Source organism: Hordeum vulgare, chromosome 5H (genome assembly GCF_904849725.1).
Source record: "Hordeum vulgare subsp. vulgare chromosome 5H, MorexV3_pseudomolecules_assembly, whole genome shotgun sequence".
Lineage (NCBI taxonomy): Eukaryota > Viridiplantae > Streptophyta > Magnoliopsida > Poales > Poaceae > Hordeum > Hordeum vulgare.
Genome location: NC_058522.1, coordinates 498,614,713 through 498,626,208, shown reverse-complemented (window position 1 = coordinate 498,626,208; position 11,496 = coordinate 498,614,713). Strand labels below are relative to the sequence as shown.

Here is an 11,496-nt window from a genome sequence, read left to right as displayed (position 1 = left end):
CTGTAGGATCTCTCCCTGTTCATGTTCAGGTACACAACGTCTAATAACACCATCTACTCCTTCCTTATAAAGGTGAGGATCGTCCCAAAAGTAGTGTCTCAAGTCAAAGAAGATTTTCTTCTTTTGCTGGTATGTGAAACTAGGTGGTATATATTTGGGAATGATATAGTTTGCATAAGCAGCATACCACGGTGCACTACGTGAAGCATTGATGACATTCAATTGCTCATCAGGAAAGCTACCATCAATAGGTTGTGGGTCATCAAGAACGTTCTCCAACCTAGACAAGTTATCTGCTACTGGGTTATCAGCACCCTTTCTGTCGACAACGTGCAAATCAAATTCTTGTAGCAAGAGAACCCATCTGATAAGTCTAGGTTTAGCGTCCTTCTTCTCCATTAGGTACTTAATAGCAGCATGATCAGTGCGAATAATGACTTTGGAATCAACTATGTAAGACCTGAACTTTTCACATGCAAACACGACTACTAAAAATTCCTTCTCCGTAGTAGCATAGTTTCTCTGGGCACTGTCTAGAGTTTTACTAGCGTAGTGAATAACATTCAACTTCTTGTCAACTCTTTGCCCTAGAACAACACCAACAGCATAATCACTAGCGTCACACATGATCTTAAAGGGCAAGTTCCAATCAGATGGTTGAACAATAGGTGCAGTTATCAAAGCCCTCTTAAGTATTTTGAAGGCTTCCTCACAATCATCGTTAAAGACAAAAGGAATATCCTTTTGCAAGAGATTGGTAAGAGGCCTAGAAATCTTAGAGAAGTCTTTAATGAACCTTCCATAGAAACCATCATGACCAAGGAAACTTCTTATACCTTTGATATCTGTGGGGTATGGCATTTTCTCGATTGCATCAACCTTAGCCTTATCGACTTCAATACCTCTTTCAGAAATTTTATGTCCTAAGACGATGCCTTCATTAACCATAAAGTGGCACTTCTCCCAATTCAAGACAAGATTGGTGTCTTTACGTCTCTGCAAGACTCGATCAAGGTTGCTGAGGCAATCATCAAAGGAAGACCCGTAAATGGAGAAGTCATCCATGAAGACCTCGACAATCTTTTCACAAAAGTTAGAGAATATAGCCATCATACATCTTTGAAAGGTGGCAGGTGCATTACATAAGCCAAAAGGCATACGTCTATAGGCAAAGGTACCGAAAGGTCAGGTGAAAGTGGTTTTCTCCTGATCAGATTGTGCAACTGGTATTTGGGAGAAACCAGAATATCCGTCTAGAAAGTAGAAGTGTGTGTGTTTAGACATCCTTTCTAGCATTTGGTCCATAAAAGTCAAAGGGTAATGATCCTTCCTAGTGGCTTTATTCAGTTTCCTAAAATCGATCACCATCCTATAGCCAGTAATAATCCTCTGTGGGATCAACTCATCCTTATCATTAGGGACAACGGTAATGCCTCCCTTCTTAGGAACGCAACGCACCGGACTCACCCAATCGCTATGAGCAACAGGATCAATGATACCTGCTTCCAGGAGCTTTAGTATTTCTTTTCTTACTACTTCTTTCATCTTAGGATTCAGTCTCCTTTGATGATCAGCAACTGGTTTGAAGTCAGGATCAATTTTAATCTTGTGCTGACATAGAGTAGGACTGATGCCCTTAAGATCATCAAGAGTATAACCAATAGCAGCACGGTGCTTCCTCAGAGTTTTTAGTAACTTCTTTTCTTCATGCTCTGAGAGGCTAGCACTAATAATGACATGATATATCTCCTTTTCATCAAGATAGGCATACTTAAGAGTATGATGCAGCTGTTTAAGCTCGAACACAGGATCACCCTTAGGTGGGGGTGGATCCCCAAGCAGTTCAACAGGAAAGTTATTCTTAAGGATAGGATATTGTTCTAAGACAACTCTATCTATTTCATCCCTTTCATCCATATGCATATCATTTTCATGCTCAAACAAGTATTGCTCTAAGGGATCAGTAGGAGGCACGACAATAGAAGCTAAGGCAATAGTTTCATCCCTACTAGGCAACTCCTTTTCATGAGGTTGTCTACCAAACTTAGAGAAATTGAACTCATGTGACACACCTTCAAAGCCAACAGTGACAGTTTGCTTCTCACAATCAATATTAGCATTGACAGTATTGAGAAAAGGTCTACCAAATATGATGGGACAAAAGCTATCTTGTGCGGTAGCAAGAACGAGGAAATCAGCAGGATACTTCGTTTTACCACACAAGACTTCAACATCCCTAACAATTCCCATAGGGCAGATAGTATCTCTATTGGCAAGCTAAATAGTGACATCTATAGGCTCTATCTCAATAGGTGCAATCTCATCTTTGATTTCATCATATAAGGATTGAGGTATTGCACTAACACTAGCACCCACGTCACATAAACCATGATAACAATGATCTCCTATCTTAACAGAAACCACAGGCATGCCAACAACATGCCTATGTTTGTCTCTAACGTGAGGTTTAGCAATTCTAGCAGCATCTTCACAGAAGTGAATATTATGTCCCTCAACTTCTTCAGACAGAAGGTCTTTGATAATAGCAATGCTAGCTTCAACTCTAATTTTCTCAGGGGGTGTAGGTGTTCTAATATAGCCTCTAAGTATCACAGTTGAAGCTTTAGAATGATCCTTTATCCTAACAGGTAAAGGTGGTTTCTCAATGTAAGCACTGGGAACAACAGGATCATTATAGGCAATGACTTTCTCTTCAACTAGAGTGGGTTTAACTACATTGACTTTTAAAGTAGGATGATATTTAAACCACTTCTCTTTGGGGAGATCAATATGAGCAGCAAAGGATTCACACAATGAAACTACTATCTCAGAGTCAAGTCCATACTTAGCGCTAAAATCACTAAAGGTATTTGTCTCAACAAAGGATTTAACTCAATCAAACGTGAAATTCATACCTGACTCCTTAACTTCTTCAAGCTCCCAATCTTCAGAGTTGCGTTTAATTCTCTCCAATAAATTCCATTTGAAGTCAATATCTCTCTTCATAAAAGAACCGATACAAGAAGTGTCAAGCATGGTGCGATCATCATGAGAAAGCTGAGCATAGAAGTTCTGAATGATAATTTCTCTCGAGAGCTCATGATTGGGGCATGAATATAACATTGATTTAAGCCTCCCCCAAGCTTGAGTGATGCTTTCTCTGTCAGGAGGCCAAAAATTGTAAATATAATTCCGATCACGATGTACTAAATGCATAGGATAAAACTTTTGATGAAATTCCAATTTCAACCGATTGTAGTCCCATGATCCAGTATCATCACATAGCCTATACCATGTCAACGCCTTATCGTGCAAAGATAAAGGAAAGACCTTCTTCTTGACCTCATCCTCGGGCACACCTGCAAGCTTAAATAAACCACAAACTTCATCTACATAGATTAGATGCAAGTCTGGATGTGATGTTCCATCTCCTGTAAAAGGATTAGCCAGCAGTTTCTCAAGCCCGACGTGTGAAATCTTCGGATACACTTCGGCAATCCTCGAGATCAAAGATGGCAAGATTTGTTGAACCAGTTTTCAAGACCGACAACCGAAGATGAAGAATAGTTCAGAAGAATCGAGGAGCTTCCCCAACTTGAAGACCGGTTCAGGGGGCTACTGATGGTGTCCTAGACTAGGGGTACTCACCACGTCGTCTCCCGATGAGTAGGGAGGGCCGAGGAGCCCCATGGCGGTTCACTAATGGGCTAGTTCGAATAGCCCACGATGCATACAAGGGAGATTCCACAAGACTTGGCGCACAAGACAAGGACTCCTCTAAACCCTAGGCCTACGGTACATTATATAAACAGAGGCCACGCTAGTCAATAGACAATCTTATATTCATTACAACAATCTCGTGGTAGATACTTGTACTATGTACTATCCTCATATCAATACAATCAAAAGCAAGATGTAGGGTATAATCTTCTTGAGAGAGCCCGAACCTCGGTAAAATCGTGTGTCCATGTTACCATTGCTCCAAGACGCCTAACTTAGGACCCCTACTACGATATATGCCGGATTTGACACCGACTCTGACCGATATCATCAAAGTTTGGGTAGAAAATAGCACAAATCATCCATACAGAGCATGCAAATTAAGTCTAGTACAACAATGTCTCAAATTCGACTAGATCCCGGATGTCCAACAATTTTTTCATCAACGAATCATGTCGTTTCACACATACTCCCCTCTTTAGCTTCATCCAACAATGTGTGTGCACTTAAATGGCCACCCATTTGTCCCGTGGTACACTATGGCAGCGCGTGCGGGCTACATATAATATATAGACCAACATCAAGTGAATGAATCAATCAACAAGTTGAGCAAGATGAATAAAAACTTATGATCTCGTCCTCTCCCGCGAGCAATGGCCAACTTGCCTCGAGCTGACGAACCACATTGCAAAACTTGGTAACGCTCATCTGGATAGCGTGTCAGCGATATGACAATGACCTCACATTGCATGATTGAATTATGCACATGTCGTCTAACACAATGTGCTTTTGTGTGTGAAACATTTCACGCACTTATTGCCATAAGCCCCCCTTGCTCGTACCTATAAAATCCACGGATATGGCCAATCACACATCGCATGACAACTCATTCTTCATGGTCGAATAACTCACCATCCTTCGGACTCTGAAAGAACGACATGGCGTGCGAAAATAAGCTCAATGACATTTGACCGAACACGTGTCGGGTGTGGTGGCCTCCATGGAGGTCGTCGACAATGTGGCGGAGTGTACCTAGGTACAAATGGCTCCATGGTGGATAGCTCCGCCGTAAAGGAGAGAGGGATCGTCAGTGCTGGTTGCGAACGTCCGCAATGCCTCTGCAGTTGCTGGAGAGGTACAACCATGACGGCGGGGGTGGAGGATGCGGATGCAAAGCAAGGAGGAGAAGGGGTGGAGTGGAAAATGGGACCGGAAGGGGGGTTTGGGTGGGCCGGGGGTGTCGAAGTCCTACACTTCGGGTGTTCGGATTTCCACAAACCTCCCCCCATTTTGTCTCCAATTTACGAGAGAAAACACGTCTGGACCTTCCCGCGGACTGATACAGGCTCGCGTTACATGAATTCCGCGGTCCGGATGGATGCAGACGGTTTGCGGGTCCGTCTTAAAGATGCCCGTTTACTAGCCCCTCTCTTATGCTGGACCAGATTTTGACCGTAGTTTTTAGCGACAAAATACATGTTATATGTAGTAAAAATAGTACTCCCTCTGTCCGAAAATACTTGTCATAAGAATTGATGTATCTAGATATATTTTAGTTTTAGGTGCACTTTTTAATCCATTTGTGTGAAAAATAATTCCGGACGGAGAGAGTATCGTTTAAAAACTATATTAAAATATGAATCCAACAATATAATCTATACCTATACCTATATTAATAAAGCAAGGTAATATTCTTGGTTTCATCCCGCGTAGAATTTTTTTTTAATTGAGGTGGTACTAAAATTTCATCCATCCTAGAAGCCTAAAACGTTCGGGTTTGTACGTCTGTGTGACTCCACGTGTCAATGGGCCATAATTTTGTTATGGGCCGGAAACAAACTTCAACCACACGAGCTGCCATCCTCTCGCTTACGACTTCAGCAAAGTAAAAAGTATTTCCTTATACCTGTGCTATAATTTTAGATTATAATTACACCCTGTTCATTTATATAAAATTATAACAACTTTTAAATGTTTGGAGTTGCCAGAATCAACAAGCCAACAAAGAGAGGGGTCAGATATGAGGCCTTCTTTATCCTAGAGATGTGAACAAAGATGCCATCCATCACATTCGGTAGCCCCTGGATGATCAAAGGGGAGAGGCAAAAAAGCAGCAGGGATATGAGCGAGACCATGAGAGGAGAGCGGTCGGTGCTGGAGCGAGTGATTCCTGGCGACGATGGAGAGCGAGGAGGGTTCCGCGGTGATGGCGCTGGCCGACATGGGCTTGGGGGATCCCGACGGAGAAGCCATGGTCCTTGTGAGACTCCTGGAAGCGCACAGATGTGTAGGAACGGCGGTCGTCATCTAGTGAAATATCTTCTCTCACTAAATGTGCATCCCTTTCGCTATTTAGTAGTTATGAAAGACAAATTCAATCAAGCTACCGCGTGATTTTGATTAAAAATTATCCATTTAGTTATTCAGTAGTCCCACATCGTTTATTTATACTACATCCCATCAATTTATAGACACCTATGATTTGAAGTCAACAAGGCACCTTAAGAGCGAGGTGTGGATCCCGTTTCCTTCTACAAAAGGAAAATAAGGATTTAGTAGTTATAAAAGACAAATTCAATCAAGCTACCTCGTGGTTTTGATTAAAAAATTATCCATTTAGTTATCATTAGTCCCACATCGTTTATTTATACTACATTCCATCAATTTTATAGACGCCTATGATTTTAAGTCAACAAGGCACCTTAAGAGCGAGGTGTGGATCCCGTTTCCTTCTACAAAAGAAAAATAAGGAAAGGAATAAATTCTTGGGCCCAAGACGAAAACGAGTTAAAAAGGAAAGGAGTAAATTCTGCTCTTATTTGAGCACAAGCAAAGCAAAGGGGGAAAATTCTGCCGAAGAAGGAAAGGAATTAAAATATGGATAGGTTTGGAGAAAAGGGAAAGAAAAAATTCCACCCATGAAGGGAAGCAATTGAAATTAGAAAGAAATAAATTCGTAGAAAATGGATAATTCTTGAGACCAAGAAGGAAACAAGAGAAGGAATAAATTTCACCCATGAAGGAAATAAAAAGGTGTGCTGTCGTAACCCAGGAAGGAAAGGATTTTGAAATCAAAAGAACAAATAAATTAGAAGGAAACAAATTATTTGCTGTTATGAACGGTGAACCTCATGCATAAAAGTTTGATTTTTGGCCCTCCTGTCCGTATTAATACAAGGTTTAAAAAAAAGAATAAATACAAACTGGTAGAGGAGTTTGCCAACTACCTCTATATTTCATTTCTTGACAAAGTAAAAAGTACAATGTATTAAAAGTTTGTGCAACATGGGTCTGAAAGATTTTCAACCTTCTCAAATTTACCTGTGGTAGCTACAACATGGCATGTTATACTGTGATGGCCAATCTCACCGCCTTAAGACATAATCGTAAAATAGATGGATATGTCATCATCATTTACAATGATACAAAGAGAAAAGATGGTAACACATAGATGGACATGTCATCACCATCTACCATGATGCAAAGAGAAAAAGTGGCAACACGGATTGGAGATGTGCGAAAGTTTGTTTTTTCCATTACAACCCACGGATATTTTTATTAGTTTTAATAATAGGTACTAATATTTTCTAGTTAAATATTTTCTTCGTCCTAAAATAAATGTCTTAAGCTTAGTATAATTTTGTATTAAAGCTAGTATAAAGTAGAAACGGTTATTTTGGAACTGAGGGAATACGTGATCAGCTTTTTTTTTATCGAAATACGACGGGGCTAGTAAACCCGGAACGGAGGAGGTTGTATACTGCAATGAAGGCTGAGGCTTACTGCGGTGGTGCCACCTGGTGCGTGATACAGGGGGCAGGTGGTGCTCCTCCAAGTCCTCCTCGGGTCGGTCTTGCCCGGGTCCGGTCCTCCTTCCTCCTACTTTTCCCCAGCTCAAAAGAAAAATCAAGTTAGCCATGGCCGCCGCCTACACCTCGCGCCTGGGCCTGCCCCCCGCCGCGCACCCGTACGACGACGAATCCGTGGCCTGCGCCCTAGGGCATCTCTACCCCACCAAGGATCCGTTCGCCCTGCCGGCCAGCTGCCTCCTCCCGCCGCCCGAGCTGCCGCTGGCCTTCGGGTTGCCCGCCGGCGGTCTCGCCCCCGTCTGCTGCTGCGCCGACGCCGCGGGGGCGCCCGCGTTCCCGCCCTTCCCATGGGCGAACGTGCCCTCGCCGCCAGTGCCGCCGCGTTGCGGCATCACGGAGATCGACGAGTTCCGGGAGGTGGAGTCGGAGGATAACCTCTCCCCTTGTTCCGTCCTCACGCCCTGGAGGAGGCCGACGCCCGCCTCGGCGCTGCCTTCGCCTCCGCCCCTCGTGGTCGGGGGGAAACGGGCCTTCGACCCCACCAGCGAGAAGACTTCTCTGATGATCTGCAATATCCCCAACGGATTCGTGTTAGCGGGCTGCTATTCTCTGCTGCCAGTGCCAGCCATTTCCCCCTCTTCTTTTTGCTGAAATACTCTGTGGATTCTTGCTATGTGCGCAGGAAGCGGAGGTTCATGGCGATTCTGGACCAGCATTGCGTCCATGAGAACGACAATCCTGAATGGCGTGTCGTTGGGGGTGGCAAGTTCGTGAGATCGGAGTATGACTTCCTCTACATCCCAATAGACTTCAGGTAGTACCAGCATTTGCATTTCCGGATTTGCTAATTCTCAGTTGCCTGAAAACTAATTTTAGCCTAGTTGATTCTTTGGGAGAGTAGAGAGGGAGGGAGGGAGAGAGAGAGAGCACGAAGCTCCAAGGCCTCAGTTGACTGAAAATGGAATTCAGCCTAGTCGATTCTTTGGGAGAGTAGAGCGGGAGGTCTCAGTTGCCTGAAAATGAAATTCAGGTTAGTCAATTCTTCGGGAGAGTAGAGCGGGAGAGAGAGAGAGAGATAGAGAGCAGCCCTCCAAGGCCAAGATATGAGTGACGTGGCTGGCCGCCGTGTCGCAGGTGCGGGTGGGGGGCATTTTCATTTACAATGCCGCTCGAATTAGATAGTCGTCGAGCTCGAGATGGGACGCAGCAGCTTCGCCGGCGAGTGAGGGCCTCACAGGTGACGGGGACTGCATGATGCTGCCAGAGGAGAGGTCGGGGCTGGGGCGGAAAGAAGATCGGGCCGGGAGGAAGATGAAGCAGTAGCCGTTGCATTTCTATCCAACGTCTTGAAGAATCGGCCGCTGTTTTATAGGCGGACCCTAACATTTTACCATAGTTGTGTTATTGCGCATCTACGGCTTTTGTTTTCTCTGATCCAAAGCTTGTTTGTTGTGTTTGTCTTTGCGCAGGACGAAGTACAACAAGGGCTATGCGTTCGTCAACATGACGACGGCGACTGCAGCGCGGCGGCTCCATGCTTTTCTCCACGGGCACCGCTGGGCGCTGGCGGGCTCTCGGAAGGTATGCGAGGTTGTGCACGCGGACATCCAGGTACGCACGCACCCATCGCCGGCCGACTCCACATCTTCGCCTCCGGCCAACACCATAACTCCAACAACTGTTTGCCTGCTTGCAGGGGGTGGATGCTTTGTCAGCGCACTTCTCCAGCTCCAAGTTCCCATGCGGTAACAAGGACTTCCTGCCAGTGCGCTTCGGCCCGCCGCGGGACGGCCTTCGGCCGACGGTGGAGCGTGTAATTGGCCGCACGGTGGTCCACCGTCCCGCTGATCAATCTGCTCACCCCACGCCGCGTGCTGCACGTATGTTTCCTTGAAGTTATAATCTCAACTTTTTTCTGAACTTTGTGTGACTGGTAAGCAGTCGTGGCCTGACTTATAATGAGGTTTAGGGCCAGTTCTTTTAGGGTTTATGGGTGGCTGCCAAAATAAGCTGCCACCTATCCAGCTTATTCTTGCAGCCCAACTAAATTTTATTCTAGAAGCCTACTACTATGATATTGTATTATGCTAGTGAAATGTACTCTTAGTTTCTTCTTATTAAAAATTGTTTGTTTGCTCATGGAGGTTGCACATATCTGGACCTCATGCGTTGATCATTTCAAAGGAAATACAAGGAAGTTAGTATTGGTCTGTGTTTCTGCAGTGCTTTGGGCATTGTGGAGTTATAATTCTTGCTTCCAGATCATTAGATTGATGGATCCTTTTTCTACGATTAAGCTAACTGGCTCTTGGATACATTTTTGGCCTCTCTTGCAGAAAGAGGAGGCAAATGGAAACCTGGTGCAGTGGGGAACAAAACTGTTTGAGCTGGTGGCTACTGGCTAGTGATGTCTTTGCTTCGTCGCGAGGATGGAGGCCTACTCACCTTAGGGTAGGTGCTTAGTGTGCTTGGTTACCCAAGATGATCAAGTTAGATGGTTCTTTTGGGGCTGCAGGAGTATCTTCTAGTGTCTGTATGACTGTATCCTACCTTGGAGATGTTGGCTTCATTTGTCTTCCCTAGGTAGCAGCAATGCTTGGTGGTTCTGCCATCCGATTTCCTTTGAGTTGTCACTAACTGTACTCATCTGCCCTGAACTTTCTTAGATTGGTTTGTGCATCTGTTCGCATGTTAACCGTATGTTATCCGCCCGTGTATGTTTTTGAAGATTTGGCATCCAGTTGCGATGTGTGATGTTGATGGCGCTGAAAGAAAAGGTTAATGGTGGGGAGAGTTTTTTTGGCTCCCCGAGCACCAATGTGCTGTTTTTCTGCCCGAAGTCTCTGCCCTTTGATTGTTGGAATAATAAAGTATCCCCTCCGTAAACAAATACTCCCTTCGTCTTAAAATAAGTGTCTTAACTTTGTATTAGTTTTAATATAAATTTATACTAAGCTTGAGACAGTTATTTTGAAACGGAGGAAGTATAGTATAAGAGCGTTCAGATCTAAACGTTCTTATATTTTTTTTACAGAGGGAGTAACTTTTAGGCATAGCTGCCCTCGGTTATCTCTGGAGCAAGCTAAGGTTATCGTCAGATACATTGGAGAAAACACATCTGTTTTTTCTTCTTCATATTTTTTGTACAGAAATGCATTTTTTCTGGTAAAATAAAATGTATGATGTCAATTCTCAGCATAATAAATTTATATTCCTAGCTAGTTTATCAACTTGTTAATTGAGAAGCGGTTTGAGACAGATTCACAAAATTCTTGCTCCAAGATTTAAAACAATGCGTTATATTTGCGTTTATGCATGACTTGGACAACACCATGATGTTGTAAATACACAATCTTTCCTCCCTGCGTTCTGATACAGAATTGTGTTCGATGTACTTGTCCATATGAATGGGCATGCTGGGGCAAATATCGGTCGACATTTCGGTACATATATGATGATATATGTGAGAATGACATTTACAAAATGATATGTTATGTTCGTATTGATAGAGCCCAATAAGTGATATATAGGTATCGGGTTAGAATGGAAAGATTCAGCTCCGGCCACATCAAATCAGAGCAAAAAAGGCTGTACAACGAATGGTGCTTATGGAGGTGTTTAGTAAAATAAAAACAAGTTTTTTTAAGCACTGGTGCTTATTTCTATAAGAAGGGTGCCTAATTAAGTGTCTATCCTCTACAAATAAGCACATATGCATATCTGAACGTAGGATTTGAACCCTGATGGGCTGGGGATACCACTGTCCCTCTAATCATCCAACCACAGGCTGGTTTGCTTCTGTGTATGCACTTTTAACATAGGAACAATTACCTAGCTACTAATCTCTTTGCTCCCCTACCAAAGGAAGCAATGCTTCCGTGTGAAGGGGATCTAGCGATTGCGAGGGCGATGCACAAGTGTTGCCGGTGCTGAAGGATGGCAACAACGCCGGTCACAGTGGCCTGTG

The 11,496-nt window shown here is 43.8% G+C and overlaps 1 protein-coding gene across 2 annotated transcripts; it reads left to right on the top strand.

The window, feature by feature from the left end:
* The first annotated feature begins 7,569 nt into the window (after window positions 1-7,569).
* On the top strand, window positions 7,570-10,269 carry LOC123400059 (protein MEI2-like 6). Of its 2 annotated transcripts, none has more exons than XM_045094458.1 (6): window positions 7,570-8,119; window positions 8,212-8,343; window positions 8,999-9,140; window positions 9,226-9,409; window positions 9,674-9,726; window positions 9,866-10,269. In XM_045094458.1, the coding sequence occupies exons 1-5, from the start codon at window positions 7,638-7,640 to the stop codon at window positions 9,700-9,702; spliced, it is 969 nt and encodes a 322-aa protein (XP_044950393.1). In that variant the 5' UTR covers window positions 7,570-7,637; the 3' UTR covers window positions 9,703-9,726; window positions 9,866-10,269. The 2 variants fall into 2 exon arrangements, with proteins under 2 accessions (XP_044950393.1, XP_044950392.1); XM_045094457.1 differs by having other exon boundaries at window positions 9,674-9,736.
* Window positions 10,270-11,496: the final 1,227 nt, after the last annotated feature.

Bases quoted from the DNA above. Each gene is read 5' to 3' on its own strand.
- LOC123400059 (XM_045094458.1), top strand. From the start codon at position 7,638: ATGGCCGCCGCCTACACCTCGCGCCTGGGCCTGCCCCCCGCCGCGCAC. The intron at 8,344-8,998 runs GTAGTACCAGCA...GTCTTTGCGCAG, and splicing joins TACATCCCAATAGACTTCAG to GACGAAGTACAACAAGGGCT. The intron at 9,141-9,225 runs GTACGCACGCAC...GCCTGCTTGCAG, and splicing joins TTGTGCACGCGGACATCCAG to GGGGTGGATGCTTTGTCAGC.